Genomic DNA, 18647 nt, shown 5'->3' on the forward strand with positions numbered 1-18647 from the left:
TTTTCCCTTCTTTCTCCTAACTACTTGGGTTCCTATTCCCAAGCAGAATAAACCAAGGAGGATAAGAAAGATGTACATGGATTTCTGTGTTTCAACTAATTAGACTAAGTACCACCACTTACTATAAACAATTCTACTTCTTTTTTTCCCTTTGAAAGAAAGCAATTAACAGACATCACCACATGCTAACCCTTTCTCCTCCTCTGTAGAGATGAGGAAACTAACACCCAGTGAGGTAGGTGGAAAGTGAGAGGCAGAGAGAGGGAGGAAGCTGGAGTTCTACCACTTTCTGCTCAGGACAGATGTATGTCGACCAGAAAATCCCGTCACTATTTCCCCCCACACAGATGAGCAGACTCCATATGTACATCATCCCAACTTGTTTCAATCATTAAATTAAGAATAAAATCAACCATCCCCTTGGAAAGTGTGGTCAAGTGTTCTACCGCATGCCCCCTCCATGCAAGACCCGCGGTCACAATCTCTCTCTCCAGGCCTTGATTTCTTCGTTTTTCTGGAAATTGAGTATTGCTGGCCTGGCATTCAGTAATCCCTGAATATGTCTTCAACTAATGATGGGATCGTTTTGACATTTCAGCTCTCTCTGGAGCATTCACCTGGGGGATAATGAATTCTGAACAAAATGTAGGGTACGAGTGAAAATCAAACCCATTTCTGCATTACACTTTCATAAATGTTTTGCTGGTGGTGCTTCCTCCACATTGTTCATGTCACAGGCACACAAAGAAAATGGTGACACTTGAGCAGCCCACAGGAGTGAGGGACCGAGGAGATAGCTAGAAGTGGTTGGGGGTGGCTCCAGGCCCGAGGGCTGGGGACCCGGCAGGGAGTGGTGCCCAGTGACTCCTGAAACCTGATGACTGCAAACCAGGAACTGTAGGAGCTGTGAGCCAGAGTAAGGAAATGAAGGTGACACCATCCAGGCTCAACTCCATAATGAATGATTTGCTCACTTTCAAAGCCAAGGCCCATATACCTCTAGAGTTAACTCACAAGGGTATGCAACTAGTTGCACAGAAACTGACCATCTCTGTTGTCTAAATCATACAGAATTAACAACGGCAGCAAATATTCCTACTGCCAGAAAAACCAGTCAAGCATTTTTGAGTAGGAAAACCATTTATTATGAATTATCCTTCAAATTACAAATGTACCTGGAAACTACAATAATGTTTATACAAGAAGTATTTAAACATTATAGCTCAGGTCTGATTACTCTTTTTTTTTTTTTTTTTTTTTTTTTGGGGGGGGGGGGGGGGGTCTCTTTGCCTTTTCTAGGGCCGCTCTTGCGGCATGTGGAGGTTCCCAGGCTAGGGGTCTAATTGGAGCTGTAGCTGCCTGCCTACACCACAGCCACAGCAACGTGGGATCCAAGCTGCATCTGCAACCTACACCACAGCTCATTGCAACACCGGATCCTTAACCCACTGAGCAAGGCCAGGATCGAACCTGCAACCTCATGGTTCCTAGCTGAATTCGTTAACTACTGAGCCACGATGGGAACTCCCGGGTTACTCTTAACTGTAAGGAACTGAGACATGGAGAGAACCACCACTGGGGCATCCTGGAGTTCAAAGAGGCTCCAGATCCACTCTTATTGTGCTTTACAATCATTATTATTGATTATTTAAGCAATATTTCCAAAAGATGAGTACAGAACTTCTTCCTGAGGGACGGCGTGGTGCTCTAAGTGTACGGCTGAATTGGAGTGGAAGCTGATGGACTTTGACACTGGGGTTTCAAAACAAAGCTCATCTACATGACACCTGCTTAACTGCCCTCACCCTTAGTTTCTTTTTCTATTCACCAGAGGCAAAGTCTACAGATAACAGGTAGTTTCTACCTTGCATGTCTGGTACTCAAATGTATTTAAAAGACATTACTTTAACCACCGGTACTATTTCATACGATTTTTTGTTTTTTCTTAACATTAATTCATGAATAGATCTACAAGTATCCTCGCAGTATCTGTATTCAATATTCCTATAGGCTACATAATATTATATCTTGTTATGTCATGATTTAGTCAATGGGAGTCAACGGCTAGACATTTATATCATGGTCATTTTCTATTACAAAAGATTTAAAATTTTTACTTTAAAAATGAAAGCACCTAGACTCAGAGATGGAATTACAGAGCAAAAGAATATAATGATCTCTATGGCTTCTGGTATATGTATTTCTTAGAAACCTATTTTCCTGAACGAAGACTGGGGTATAGGGTGTGAGGAGGGTAGAACCCTACTGGTTTTGAAACTGTTTTGGGTGACTCTCAATAACTTTAATTGAATCTTGGAAAGAAATATGCTTTTTAAGAGAAATTAAATTGAAAAGAAAAAAGCTTTTCAAAATTATTTCAAAATAAGAGAAGAATTCCTCACTTGTGGTTACTAAGCAAAATGATTTTAACAATGAACACACCTTACCGTAAAAAAAAGTTTTTAACAAAAACATGTGTACAGTATGCACAAACACGCAATATGTATTTTCACAAAGTACAGAAAGATTTAAATTGAAAAGGTAAGTCCCCTCTGTGCTATCCTTGATACTCATCAAAACCCAATAAAGCCCAGAAGAAATTTTTAACATTTTCATTTGCGTTCTACCAGAATTAAATAGAAACTACACACACACACACACACACACGCGTATATCTTTATTCGGATACAAAAACCCTAAAACTTGGGGTTTTTCCCTCTTAATAAATCTTGGACTTCAGCACATACGGATCTACTGCTGCATATATTCTATTATTTTCTGCTGTTCTATAATTTACATAACTAGTTCATTATTAAAAGATACTTGAGCAATTACCAGTTTTTGCCATTTTTTGTGTGTAAATGTTTAAAAACAAAACTTAAATAATTATCCTGCACATCATTATAAACTATATGAAAGTTCAACTTCATATTAAAACTATATTTGTAGGACAAAATTGCAGCCATAGAATTGATGGATCAGAGGTTATGAGCAATTTACATCTGACTATTCCCACAGGAAGTAAAAGGAAAGACTATTTCCCTCTGCCTGCGCTAATATCATCACACTTAAATCTTGGCCAGTCTGATAGATGAATGAGATAGCTCATTCCAGCTGGCATTTTTTACTGACTATTTGTATTCTTTTTAGTGTGAGCACTAAAAGAATTATTAGATGGGAATTTCACTATCCCTATCTTTCATCCACATTTTCTACTAGTTTGCTCATTATTTTCTTACTGGGAATCAGGTATTTTTTAAAATCCTATCTATTCAAGGTCACTTATTACTCATCTTTTTCTCTTTACAAAAATAATTATGAAAACTGGCTATAGTTTCCTTGTTATTTGAATTGCTTGTTAAGAACTTTTACTTATTCCTGTCCAGCAGAGATAACTACATGTAGACTGGTCTTTACATGCATAAATCTACTGTACAGATGAATAAAAATACAACCAAGTGGCACTCTGGTGTGGAAGGAACTAACAAGAATACAGTATTATGCAGGTGAAAGACCAAGAGGCCAGGGTCCGTTTAATTCTCGTGTCAGCTCTACTACAATAAGCTTAATAACCCATGGGTGTCACTTCAGCCTCAAAGTATCAGCTCCTCAATAAAACAAAAAAATTGGGAAGAATGGTCCCTAAAGTGAAAAAGTTGAACAGAATGCTTCCAGGTATAAATTCCATAAGTCTAAGAGGTATCAGTATTTTTCTTCATAAGTTCATAGGACTATGAAATACCTACAGAAGGACATAATGAAATAACTTGATCATTATGAAATAAAAAATAAGTAAAAAACATAAATAATAAAAATACATCTATTTAAAAAATAAAACTAAATCATAATATAATAAGATTATCAACATTATAAGTTTCTGGCTTCTTAGACATTTCATTTTTTTTTACATCCTCAATATATTAGGAACTTGGGAAAACATGCGCCATATATGGAATATATTCAAAAATTAACTTACCACCTTCAAATGTGATTTTCTCTGTTATACTCATTTTATAAGTAGTTTAGCAGGAATAAAAAATAAACCTATATAAGAGTCCACTGCTATCAAAAGCTCTTTGTGGTTGGACTATTACCATGCTACTTACTGGCATTTACATTACTTTAATTTTTCAACTGTTGTTTTAAATGAGACATATCTCATTTAATTAGGCCCGTGTTCAAGTTTACGTTCCTACCCATGAAATCAATTGAGATTTATGGTTGTGTTTTCATGTGTCCACTCATAAAATTATTAAACACAAATAACCTTTCTCTTATCTGAAGAATTACTTCAGGGCTATGATCCCTATGCTTATTCGTTTTATGCTTTTAAAAACTGTGTTTAAAAAAAACTGCCTCAGAAACAAATTTTGTGTAGGCGGAAAATCATTACTATAGCAACGGTGGCTTCAGTTTATGAGAAATTAAAGGTGAAAAATTCACATTTCCAACACTTGAAACTTAACTATTTGATTTTTGAGGGCTGAGGGCTGAGGTGTAGCTCCTGACCTTTGTCCACTACTATCACCAACTGAACCCCAATGAGACTTGGCCAAACCAAAGCCTTAAAAGATAAAAATACATAGTGCTTCCTTTGATGAGATGGTTAATTACTATAAATCAAACATGACACTTCAGGCCACCCCCAGGCTACTCTCCTCTGCCTCAGGTCCAGGGAGCCAAGGGGTTAGTTAGTAGGATAGTGACAGTTTCAAATGGTGAGTGATTAGTGCATCCCTGAGGTCTGGCTGCTAATAAAAAGCACTAGCACCAGGTCACTGCTTTGTCCTGGGGGAAAAAAGCACTGATCCCAGCTGGAACCGGCATCTCCATCTTCAATGGTGGCTCCAAGGATGGGGCAAGCCTATCTTTTCCTGAGGATCCTTCCCTTAATACTGTAATGGGAAAAGGTTGACAATTAGCAACACAAAGAAATTAAAACAGTATTTCCTCATAAACAGATGGCAATGTTTTGTGTGTATGAGTCTATGTACATAAGAAAGGAAAATCAGGAGCAATTTTCTTTTAAAAAATGTTTTCCCATTCTATTGCCCTGGTGCAAAACACACCCCCAGCACAAGGGGGACCACTAATTTAACCCAAGAGCATTACAACCTAATGAATACGGTAGAGAACATAGTATTCATGTAAACACAAAGAGTATCTCTTGCGTTGTCTTCTAGAAGTTTTATGGCTTTAAATTTTAGATCTATGATGACTGATTTGGACTTTTATAATAAAGTACAAGATATGAGTTGAAGTTTTCTCTCTCTCTCTTTTTGTATATGAATATCCAATTGTTCCAGCAATGCTTGTTTAAAAGAGTAACCTTTCTCCATTGCAATACTTTTGCATCATTGTCAAAAAAAAAAAAAAAAAAGATTGTATTTTATGGGTCTACTTCTACACTATCTTATCCCATGGCTATATTACTGTTGTATTTAATCCTTTCCCCGAGGCCACACTGTCTTGATCACTGTTGCTTTATAGTGGGTCTTGAAAACAGGTAGTATGAGTCCTCCTACTTTGTTAACAATGTTAAAAAAACATTGTTCTAAATAATACGTAAATTCACATAAATTTCAGCATAGCTAATTGAGCTGTTTTAAGCTGGGTAAATCTATACTCATAAGCAGCTATCCTTACAGGATGTTGTTGGAACTCATAATTAATATCAAGTGTCTCTTTACCCTCACTTAAAAGAAAATTATTAAAAGAAATATTAAAATCTCCCAGGTGCAGTTAAAAGAGCAGAGTGTCGCCACATTTCCCAGACCTTTTACCAAAATATAGTGACAGAATTTAAACGCTCACTCCCTCAATAGATTTCTTCTTAATAATCTCATTCTTTGGGGGCATAACTGGACATGGCAGTTCTCAAGCTACAAAGGAAGCTATAAAGAAAGCTATTTTCTACTTTCTTCTAGTCCCCGCTCCCCTGCCCGCCTTAAGTCAAGCCAGGCTGCTTGGGGTTTGTCTCTGGAGTGGAGGAAAGGAAAGGTCTAGGAGAAATGTATCTCTGTTCTAGCTACTACTCCCGTTTTACGTCTCAAACTGCAGAAAAATTTTCACTTAAGATTTTATGTACTCTGTCCAATTGTCTTTTTGGCCAAATCCCCAGACATCAGAAATCAACAACAACGGTAACCAACTACAACTATAAATAAGAGTTTTACAACTGCAGTTTTATAAAGCATGCAAGTTGTGGCACAGTCATCCTCTCAAGTAATTCAACCACCCTCCCAACCAGCCAGGTTGCTCACTTTTAACAGAAGAATATGAGGAAAGCCAGCCAAGTTTTAAAAAATTATGTGGACTCCAAAAACAAAGGATGATAAATCACTTATAAAACCATGATAGGGAGATTTCATATTTTGTGCAGAAATTTATTATCGTCTGCATTAACTGAGTTTAAATGCCCAAGAAGAAAACCCTAGATAATCAGAGTCATAGATGCCCCCCTTTTCCTTTACAGTTGTTGACGGGGGAAAAAACCACTCTGTAAACACATAAATATGATAAATCAAAACTTAAAACATAAATGAAAAGAGTTCCCATTGTGGTTCAGTGGGTTACAAACCCAACTAGTATCCATAGGATATGGTTTCCATCCTTGGCCTTGATCAGTGGGTTAAGGATCCAGCATTGCTGTGGCTGTGGTATAGGCAGGCAGCTGCAGCTCCAATTTGACCCCTAGCCTGGGAACTTCCATATGCTACAGGTGCGGCCCTAAAAGGCAAAATAAAGAACAAACAAACAAAAATCCCAACAAACAAACCACAAAAAAAAGCCATTAAATTATTCATTGAATGTCTTTAAGGCCAGGTTGAAAATGAACCTCTATAAATAATACACTATCCCACAGACCACAAGTCAGATGGATGATCCAGACTCTACTCCAGAGGTTAAGAACAAAGCTTACCAAAGCAGTGTGCCTTTTCAGTTTTTGACCTGAGTTTCCTACAATTTAATTAAGCTAAAGCCAAGGACAAAGATAAAAATGCTGTCATTTATAAGCCTCCAAATTGTTACCTCACAAATATCCCTTGTACAATTAAACATTTTTACCTCACTCATTTTTACAACTTTCGACTTTTTTGCTTAGAAACAAAATACATGCAGAAACTCCAGTACGCAAGTATAGGTACGGTACAAGGTTTACTTTTTAATTTAAGAGAGGAAAAAAGAAACATTAAGCCAAACGCAAAAATATTTTTTTGATCATACAGCAAATATCATACACTTGTGTTTCACCAATAAATGACAACAGTCAAGAGAGGGAGTTCATGACACTGGGATCAAGGTTTCTACCTGATCTTGTTTTATATTTTAATGGAGGGTTTATATGTAGGCTACTTCCTAGAGTGGTTTGCTCAGGCCTAGAGGTTGCCAGGCAGCTACAGAACAGACAGAACACACACAATCAACAATGCATAGTAAATACTGATAAAATATTAATTTCTTTTGCACATCGTTTTTTCCTCTACACATGGTACTTAACATTCATTACTTACTTCACACTGCTGGGTAAGGAGTGAGAAGAGAATGAATGACAGACAGTTACCAAAAAAGAGTGGCCTCTGGTGGGGGATGCTGATAAGGGGGGAGGCCATGCATGTACAGGGGCAAGGGGGATATAGGAAATCTCCTTCCTCTTAATCTTGCCATGAACCTGAAATTGCTCTAAAAAATAAAGGGACTGGAGAAAGAGTTACACAAAGTCGAAGAACTGCAAGTTATCAGTAACAGCCCAGACAGGTGCCAAGTCCAAGCTTTGTCTAAGAGACTGTGACCCAGCTGAATCCTGACCTGGTTTTCACCCAGGCCCTTTCACAGAACCCACAGATGGTCCTGTGGGATGCAGAGACAGGTTTGGGAGACCTTCACTGTATCAACACATGCAAGGTCACAAAAAGACTCACTAACAGGTTCTTCAAATTGTATATTCCCTGGATGTACACAGTTTTTAAAATAGAAAGACTTTTTAATATTCTATAATGCTTTACAATTTTTGAAGTTTCACACATGATTTCATATAATCCCATAATAACCCCCTCCCCTCCATCTTGCCCCTCCCGCCTTTCCCCTCCCCACTGGTAACCACTGGCTTGTTCTCTCTACTTGTGAGCTGGCTTCTTTCCTTTGTTTTATTCACAAGTTTGCTGTACTTTACATTCCACATGTAACTGACATCATACAGTATTTGTCTTTCTCTAACTTATTTCATTTAGCATAATATCCTCCAATTCCTAGATGTATACATTTTTTTCATATTTTAATGTTTATGAAACTAGGTTCATTTTAGATTCAGTGCTTGAATTTAATACAGTGGTTTGTTTGCTTTTTCCCTAGAAAAGTCAGTATTAAAGCATTGGTGAATCTATCAAAGTGTCTCAGAAGTCAAGGTGAAACTCAAGTCGACCGCTGGTGGACAGAGGCAACCAACTCAGTGCTGCCATACAAATCACTGTAAACTGGCCAGAAGGTGTTGGACTACCCCCCCATCCCCCACCCCCGGTGCTGGACAGGGAGAGGGGGCTCCAATTCCCTTCAACACAGTATCAGCAGAAACCAACTACCCAAGTGACACTAACTTCATTCATCTGTGGTGGCTTTAGTTTAAAACCATCTCTTTTTTTTTTTCCTTAAACTTGATAATCTTGAAATAGAACTTTACTTAACTCCAAAGATAAAACTGAAAATGGCCTAAGTTAACCACTGGGTCCAAACTAGCTGTACAACATCAGCAAAGGCACTAAACCCTTGTGGATAACACACTTTTCCTTTAAGGGTCAAAACAAGGGAAAGACGACACATGCTTTCTAAGACTACTATCAGAATATAATAAACCAAGCAATTTGTTTTCTCTTTCGTAACTTATTTTGAAATAATAACTTGCATCTTATTACTTACGTATCATACTTAATGTGCCAAGAACTCAAAGTATATTTTAATCCTGTATGGCAGCAGTTAATCTCACTTTACATAAAATGAAACAGAGACTTAAAGGGCGTTATATGGCTAGAATCAAGTTTGGAATTCAAAGTCAAGTCTGGCTGATTCCAAAAGGCAACTTTTTCCATTTCATTAAGTTGTCTCCAGAGTATTGATTTACTATTTCAGCATCATTCATTTACCTTTGTGTTTCCGAATATAACACATTCTTAAAAGAAATCTCAAAATTTGGTATTACGAACTACTGTTACACTCTTTCCCTCATAAGTGAAAGAAGAGCTCCTTCCTGTTGGTGCTCTTTGTAATAAAGCATTATGAAAATCAGAATGTGTGCACATGTGTGTGTATATGGGGGAAGAGGAATATTGGGAAGACACAGAATTTTAAGTAAATTTAACATTCAAACAAAGGCAAAGATATTGGTATCAAATTTTTATTTCTCCTCCCCAAAGAAACTGCTGGATAGTTATTTCTTTGTAAATCACAGCAATAAACTGCCTTCACTTCAGGGTCTTGTGATTTCCACAAATGTACTTGCCACAATTGATTTGTTTCATCTACAGCATAAATAAGGTATAACTCACTTTGGCTGTACAAACTCTGAAGATTATTTTGTATTAGAATAGCCTATTTACACATAAAACAGAATTTTTTTTTCCACTGATGGAATCCAAATACATGCTTTCAATGAAAAATAAATCTCAAAAACCATTAAGTCAGCCAAGGAGAATACTTCAAAAGAAATGAAGCAAAATGGCAGCCAGGAGACGGGTCCTTCTGTTCATCTGAAACAGCTAATATCCCGAAGCCAATCTGAAGGTTGTCTCCATTCAAAACATATGGCTTTAATGGACTGAACTCATGGTTCAAAAGTAATCAAGATCCCTTTCAGGAACCGGTTAGGAGCAGGGACAACAAAGAGAAGTTTTCAACTAGTTTGAACTAGTTTGAAGTAGTAACCTCTCCATTAAGTAACTGTACTATACTCTTTTTTTTTTTAAATTTTGTCTTTCTAGGACCACAACCACAGCATATGGAGGTTCCCAGACTAGGAGTCCAATTGGGGCTGCAGCTGCTGGCCTACCCTACAGCCACAGCAACGCCAGCTCCAAGCTGCATCTGCGACCTATACCATAGCTCATGGCAACACCGGATCCTTAACCCACTAAGCAGGGCCAGGGATTGAACCCTCAACCTCATGGTTCCTAGTCGGATTCCTTTCCGCTGAGCCAGGACAGGAACTCCTATACCTTTTTAAATTTAATTTTTATTTTATATTGGAGTACAGCTGATTTACAACACTGCGTTAGTTTCAGGTGTGTACTATACTTTTTAGACTACAATGGTAGGACAGCCTGCAGAGAAATATGGAATCATCAGTGACCAGAGAGAACCTGCGCTACCAAGGATGCCTTACAGAAGGATGACGGTAACGACTAGGAAAATAACCAGCTATCCAATGACCCGTGAAAAGGGCCATCTCAGGGGTTGTATCATTTTCCCTGGCAGTATTTAGGTTCCCCAAATAGGGAAGCTGATTTAGAGTCAGGGTTTTTCTGAGGGTTTATAGTTTTTCTATTTCCTTAAAACAGAAAAGAGGAGAGTTACGGAGTTAAGAAAATCAAAGGAACACAGAGCAGACATGAGCTGAGAAGGCTCGCCATCTCATGATTTTCCTGACACTTAGAAAACAGCCCTAAAAGACCATGTCTGTGCTGTTAAAACTGAAGCATGAGAAATTGCTTTTTCAGTTCCAAAACAGCCCAATGACAACAAATTATTATGATTTAATCTACTACATATGGCTCTGTCCTCTCATCCATCAAGCAACGCTGATTCTTTCTCTTGGGAATTTGAAGCCTGAGTGAAGACATTGTCAGACCTATGTTACCTTAATGAAAGTGCTTTCGGGAGGGTTCAGAAGCTCCCACTGCTCAGGGCCCTGATTCCTGCCCTGCCCAAAATCTAGCTGTGTAGCAATTCATCCAAGACTGCAAGCTCCCCAAGAATCCTTTCAATAACCCGTTTTAACAAATAACTTCGTTTGATGATAAGGTTAGTCTTACTTTCTGTCCTGGCAGCCCTAGGATCCTTAACAAAATACTGTTTGTTTGGGAAGCTAGATGGGTGGTTCCAGCTGACCCTTGAGTTACCAGTCCAAGGCCCAAATTCTGTTTTTCTTTCTGTTGCTCATAAAACCTGAGTATGACTGACTGTTAATTATGCCAAGTACAGCAAGCAAGCAAAGTTTCCTTTCTTCTTTCAGAGCCCTTACAGTTGCTGCATATATACAGACTTGCTCAAAGCATGTTATGTAAACTGAAGGAGAAAATTATGTTGCTTAATATAAAGTTTGGTGAGGCCCAAGGACTTTGGTTATTTTTAATAGTAACTTTAATACACACGTGCTAAAGAAAGTGAAGTGATATAAAGTGCTCATTAAAAACACAGTCTCTAAAGTTATCATGATCTCAACTTCCACTAAAAAGAGTCTATTTTAGCTTCAGTCAGCACTCGGCCTCACAGGTATACTCCCCCCACTTTACCCTTGACTCAGTGTGAGATAATGCAGAGAGCACAGGAAAAAGCAACCAAATAGAGCCTCATGTAATTGATGATAAACCTTTAACTGGGAACCAACAAGGAGCATGGAGGAGATGTGCTAAATCAAAAAGGATACCACACTCTCGGAACCAGTGAAAGGGCCTTCACCTTCTCCATGATACAGCCTTTAATGCTTACTGATGTTGCTTCCTGCTTGAGGCAATGCGGCCCTTTCGGCTTTAAATGGCCCAGAGAACCAGAAATTTTTTGCCTTACTCCATCCTAATCACTAATTATGAGGATGATTTAAAATACTTCATAATAGTTTCATCTGTGTTCATACAATCCTATATATTTTTTAAAAAGTTAATTCTACTAAGACTACTAACGAGCCACTTGCAAAAATAGATTCTATATGCAAAATCATTTCCAGGTGGACTAGAAATGTAAATATAAGAATAAAAATATAAACACATAGAAGGAAATACAGCTACTTTTATAATCCAAGAATGACACCAAAAACAGAAATCAAAAAAGGAAAAGATGGGGAATTCCTGTTGTATCTCTGCCAGTTAAGAATCTGACTAGTATCTATGAAAATGCTGGCTTGATTCCCAGCCTGAATCAGTAAGTTAAGGATCCAGTGTTGCCATGAGCTGCAGTATAGGTTGCAGATGTGGCTCGGATCCTGTGTTGCTGTGGCCATGGTGTAGGCCTGCAGCTGCAGCTCCAATTAAACTTCTCTCCTGGGAACTTACATATGCTGCAGGTACAGCCCTTGAAAAATAGGGGGGAGGAGAAAGACTGATAGATTTCATTGCAACAAAACAAAAACTTTTCTGGCAATAAAAAAATAACAATTAAAACACAAATTAAAAACATTTAAAATAAAAAAAGACTAACATATCAAACAAAAATGGATAATGAAGGCAATTTGAAGACCAATATGGGAAAGTGTATCAGAACCCTAAAAATAGGCTTACCTTTAGATTCATCAAATTCTACTTCTGCTAATTTACTCTTTGAAAACAATTTATCAAGAATATTCACTTTAGGAGCTCCGTTGTGGCTCAGTGGTTAACGAATCCAACTAGGAACCACGAGGTTTCGGGTTCAATCCCTGGCCTCACTCAGTGGGTTACGGATCCGGCATCGCCATGACAAGCTGCGGCATAGGTCACAGATGCAGCTCGGATCCCACACTGCTGTGGCTCTGGCGTAGGCAGGCGGCTACAGCTCCAATTAGACCCCTAGCCTGGGAACCTCCATATGCCATGGGTGTGGCCCTAGAAAAGACCAAAAAAAAAAAAAAAAAAAAAGAATATTCACTTCAGTTTTTTATTTGTTTGTTTGGTTTTGCGTTTTAGGGCCACACTCATGGCATATGGAGGTTGCCAGACTAGGGGTCCAATTGGAGCTGCAGCTGCCGGCCTGCACCACAGCCACAACAACACCAGATTCAAGCCTCATCTTCGACTTACCACACAGCTCACAGCAATGCCAGATCCTTAACCCACTGAATGAGGCCAGGGATCAAACCTGCATCCTTGTGGATCCTAATTGGGTTCGTTAACTGATGAGTCTCAAAGGGAACTCCACTTTAGTACTGTCAATACTAGCAACAAACAAACAAAACTACCAATATGAGCACGTTATCCAATCTGTTTAATGAAATAATCTATTACCGTTAAAAAACAGAATGAGAGCTATATTCACTGGCATGAAAAGAGAATCACAATGTACTACCAGTATGTGGGAGAGAAATAAAAAAGAGGTTGCAAAACAGTAGAAATATTGTGCATGGCAAAGACTACTTTCTCTTAAAGTCCGTTCCTCCTGGGCACACAGGAGACTATTTCTGCCCCCATTCTTCCTTCTGACACACTCAGTCTGAGTCGGCTGTGTCTTGTGCACATGTTCTCCACAAAAGAACATGAGCAGAGCTGTAATCCTGGAGCTACCCGCTGAGGGTGGCAGATGCAACAAATTCCTGAAAGATTATGAGGAATGGAAACAGCCCCATCCCCATCTCCTCCCGTAACATCTACCCTGGGCTACTGTGCAAGAGAAGAGACTGTTGTGTTTGCGCCATGACATTTTGGGCCTACATTCAGGGGCTTGGCCTACACTTTTTTTTTTTTTTTTTTTTTTTTTTTGCTTTTTAAGGCTGCATTCACGGCATGTGGAGGTTCTCAGGCTAGGGGTCTAACTGGAGCTGTAGCCGCCGGCCTACGCCAGAGCCACAGCAACGCAGGATCCAAGCCGTGTCTGCAACCTACACCACAGCTCATGGTAACACCGGATCCCAAACCCACTGAGCAAGGCCAAGGATCGAACCCACAACCTCATGGTTCCTAGTTAGATTCGTTTCTGCTGCGCCACAAAGGGAACTCCCGGCCTACCCTATCTAATAGGGTAGAATAAACAGTTTTCTTTCTTTCTTTCTTTTTTTTTTTTTTTTTTGTCTTTTGGCCTTTTCTTGGGGCACTCCCACGGCATATGGAATTCCCAGGCTAGGGGTTGAATCAGAGCTGAAGCCGCTGGCCTACGCCAGAGCCATAGCAACATGGGATCCGAGCCACATCTGCGACCTACACCACAGCTCATGGCAATGCCAGATCCTTAACCCACTGAGTGAGGCCAGGGATTGAACCCGAAACCTCATGGTTCCTAGTTGGATTTGTTAACCACTGAGCCATGACGGGAACTCCTACAGTTTTATTTCTTAAGAAAGTCTGTATGTGCACATGACTATTTAAAAAAGTCTAGAGAGATATGCATCAAAGCTTATCTTCATGATATTTAACCCTACGGTTACATGCAACTGTAGGTTGTTTTTTCTCATTGCAGTATAGCATTTCATTGTGTGAATATGCCACAATTTACCCACTACTAATGAGCATTTGTGTAGGTTCCAGTTTTTGGCTGTTACTGTACATGTCCTGGTAAACACAGACTCATACTTCTGTTGGTGGATATGTAAGAGAGGAACTAATGGGTCATGGGATACACACATGTTCAGCTTTAGTAGATACTAACAGACTATTTCAAAGTGATGGAACCAACATGTGCTCCACCAGCAGTAAAAGAGTTCTAGCTGTTCCCCATTCTTGTCAACACTTCTTTTTCATCATCTCCATTATGGTGGGTAAGTACCACATGCTTTTAGTTATTTGCAACATAAAATACTTCATTATCTAAAATTAAAGGAAGTTTAGCTAATTACAGGTTCACCTCTAAAATGAAATAATGATTTCAAAACTATACATAAATAATGTGTTCTCAATAATGTAAAATAATGTCTAGAGAACACTAAAAGAAAATGGGCCGCCACTCTGCAAAGTGACTTAGATGTAGATATCTGCAATTTGACATTCCTTGACTTAAACTATCCTCTTGGAGTTCAGTGGGTTAAGGATCTGGCATTGTCACTACAGCGGCTTTGGCCGCTGCTGTGGTACAGGGTCGATCCCTGGCCTGGAAACTTCCACAGGCCCTGGGCGTGGCCAAAAAAAAAAAAAAAAAAAAAAAAAACCCCAAAACTATTCTCCTGATGCCTGTAATTCACTCGAGAATATCATGTGAGCTCCTACATTAGAGTGCCGGGACTGGAGCCCTGTGACCTTGAACTCTAACCTCTCTAACCAGCCACTTTTGACCTTTCACCACCTAAAGGAAAGTTTAAGAGCTTGGGTTCTAGAAGTAAATTGCCTGAGTTCAAACCCTACAATTTCATAAATCTCTCTAGGCCTCATCCTCATCCAAAAGTAAAGAAAATAAAAGGTCTAACACCTCATGAGGCTGTATGAGAATCAAATGGATGTATATATGCACAGTGCCCAGGACTGTGTCTGACACATTTGCAAATATCAACATTGCAGCTGCTGCTAGCACTGCTGCCTCACAGTGAAAAATAAGTAAGAACCAATGAAATCTCCAGAAGGCAAGCTAGCACGCGGACCTATTCCAAGCTTATTCTCTGAAACTGACAGCTGATCATCTGAGATCAAGTGGCCAGATAGTTTGGAATCTCAAGCAACCTTTCCCTTTACCTACTTCCAAGAAGACTTGAGGTCTTTTAAGGCAAGATTTCACCATGGAAATAAATGTATGTCAAACAAGAGGGACAAAGATAGTGAAATATGGGCACCACTTCATATCTGAAAATTCATTAAAATGACAGTTCCAATAGCCCCGATTCATTTATCTACATCTATCCTGGCCTCTCAATCTCATCTCACTATAGGATAAGGTTTTCGAAACAGAAATGTGATGCTGGCAACTTTCTGCTTTGAGGAAGAACACAAAAGTCTGTAACGTGGCCTTTGCGGTCCTGCTCGGCAATGACCCCGTGTCTACTTCCCCACCTTAGCCTGCCCCAGACTTCCCTATCTACACTAACCCACAAAGCTTCTTCCTCCACAGGATTTTCGGCAAACCATTCCCTATTCCTTAGGCCTACAATGTCTTGCCTGGGTAATTCCTGTTTATCCCACTGATCTCAGTCCAGTCACCTCCCAGCAGATTAGGTCTTATGACACCACGAGCCCCTCCCTCACTAGGCTTATCTCACTTGTAATTTGACTTTGATGTGTGACAGCTGGTTTACTACTGCCTTCCCTCCCAAAATGAAGACTCTGTGAGGATATATGTGCTCACCACAGTCACCTGAAGAAGAGCACAGCACTGGGTGCAAGAGAGAAGCTGACCATACATCTTTAGGTGGCTCAAATAAAGTGAAAGGGAGAAATGGAAGACTATGGAATGAAAGTGCCTCAGGTCAAGCCTACAGGGAAAAGATAGGATTTCAAAACCTGAAAGCTGTCAGCATAGCTAAGAACTACCAAAAAGATTATCTCAGCATCAAGATCAAATCTGCCCATAGCCATGTTTCAAAGTGGGGGGTTGGGGTGGGGTGGGGTGGGGTGGGGGGTGGGGAAGGGTGTTGGAAGACTTGCAGAGTCTCACGTAAGCATGATGCCAACACCAGGATCAAGACTTCTTTCTTTCTGCAGTTTCCAAAATCGAATAAGTGACTGCATGTGTTGCCACTTTTAGCGTCTTCTATGTAAGGAAGCTACAGTCAGTTTATCCCTTTTGAAGGGCACATTCTTTCCAGCTCTTCTGGGATCCCAGAAGAATTGGAGATCAGATTACAGCTCCAAGGTTACCCTGGAGAGACTGCTTTCATCACTTTGCACTGGTCTATGTGCAAAGCATGGATTGCAAAAAAGGAATCCTAAACAGATAAAACAATTGGGTAAGTACTGAGACGGGACAGGTGGGGCCTGGGTGTGTGAACAGTATCACTCTGTTAACGAAAACAGAGAGTAAGTATTATCTACATAGATGAATATATGCTAGCAACTTCTTTCATTTTTTATTTTTTGGTAGCATAACTGTAACAGAAGTTTTAAAGCTGGCTGATTAAATAAATTTGCTAACTCAAGTTAAAGTATAAGATGGACCACTCATTAACATATAAGAGTCACAAGAAATGACAAATCAAAGGTCAAACGGTCTATGTAATAAGGAAAAACTAATGTTGCCATGATCACTACTTCTTTCAAAAGGGAGAAAAGGAAAAAAGATGAAATACATAAGTTCAGTTTATCGTTACATATGACAGCTACTAACACAGAAACGTGACATTTAACTAGTAAACTGCAGAGACTGTCTGGATCTGGAACTTCTCCTGGGCAGCTGACTGTCTTTGTGGAGGTGCCAAGGGAGGCAGGTTCCTGGCTCACAGCCACTAGTCAGCTGAGACACAAAGGGACAAATTTGGGATGTGGCAGACCATTTAGGGGTGATAATCCGCAATGCGTGAAAGTTGAGTACGACACACAGATCTTACCTGGGAAAAGAGAGCCAGACACTCAAATGAAAAAGAGAGGCAAAAGCAGAGATAGTGTTATCTTTTGCCATTTTGGTATAAAACATGAGGTACAGGACATTTAGTATCATGATGTATCTGTACAACTGCAGTATGTTTCAACAGGGTCAATATTAGCTGGAATAAGCTAGATAAAATTAAATCAAGTATTACATTTAGATTAAACTTTCTTCAACCCTGTTCGAACCTGGGGCTTCTTTTATATTTTACCATTAGAAAAGAACTATCACTATTTTTTTTTAAGCCCACACACAATTTATAGGAGGAAAAAAAAGAGCATCAGCAAAGGCTGCATAGTGTGATGTTAAAACTAAGGACTTTGGAACCAGATACTACCTATGTGACCTTGGGCAGACCTCGCGTCTGCCTTAGTTTCCTTCTGTAAAATGTCAAAAATAATAGTATCTACTTCACAGTTACAAAGATTAAGTGAATTAATATTTATAAAAGCACAAAGGCCTGGAACACAGTGTGCTTTATGTAAGTATCTGTGAAATAAGCACTCTTTTCATTCTTTGCTTCCTTTAGTTTAACTAGGTTATTAAGTAGATTTTGAAAATTCCATGTCATAAAACACATCAAAGATTTAAGTATCTATTTTAAGAGACCTAACTGCTCATACTTTCTACTCATACAGTAAATACCTGTTGCTTATACAACAAATTCTATGAAAAGTGCCCATCTTTTACTTTGATTCAACTTAAATAAAGGAATGGACACAAAAAAATAGCCATCACTTACTGAGTACTCACTCTGTACTATACATACTTAATGTCATCTAGCCCTTACAACAATCCTATAAATTAGGATCATAGATGAGGAACCTGTGGCACAGAGAAGTTAGATGACTTACCAAGGACACAGCTAAGTAGGTTAAACCTAGAATGTAAATCCAGATTTTTTCTGATTCTGATATTTCTTAATCACAAAATACTTTGTTTCTAAAAATAGTTTTGTCATCTACTGAGTACAACGATCTTTAAATACTTAAACACAGGCAGACCTAAAAAAAAAAATAGATCTTAATAAAAAGTAGGTTTTTAAATAGTCAATGGGTATTTCAGAATATTTGGTACACACATACCAATCTGCAGTTACTTCCAAAGTCAAACTGACCAACTGAAAAATCATTGTACTAACAAGTATCACAACAGTAGGAGAGGTAGGAGGAGCGACACAAAAGCCAGCCCGCCCCTGGCATCCAGGGCATACAGCAACCTCCAGAATACTGGTGAACAACGGGTGGCCACTC

At 39.2% G+C, this 18647-nt stretch overlaps 1 protein-coding gene across 13 annotated transcripts in view; it reads right to left on the reverse strand.

The window, feature by feature from the left end:
• Positions 1-18647, reverse strand: part of PLEKHA5 (pleckstrin homology domain containing A5) — a 256164-nt gene that overhangs the window by 197597 nt on the left and 39920 nt on the right. The window contains exon 4 of one of the 13 annotated variants that reach the window (XM_021092284.1): positions 2665-4895. The exons of the other annotated variants lie outside the window; for them this stretch is intronic. Coding sequence (XP_020947943.1) covers positions 4865-4895 — 31 coding nt within the window. The 3' untranslated portion in view covers positions 2665-4864. Of the gene's footprint in view, positions 1-2664; positions 4896-18647 lie in introns of those variants that run through there. 13 annotated transcript variants of the gene reach the window in all.

Source organism: Sus scrofa, chromosome 5 (genome assembly GCF_000003025.6).
Source record: "Sus scrofa isolate TJ Tabasco breed Duroc chromosome 5, Sscrofa11.1, whole genome shotgun sequence".
Classification (NCBI taxonomy): Eukaryota; Metazoa; Chordata; class Mammalia; order Artiodactyla; family Suidae; genus Sus; species Sus scrofa.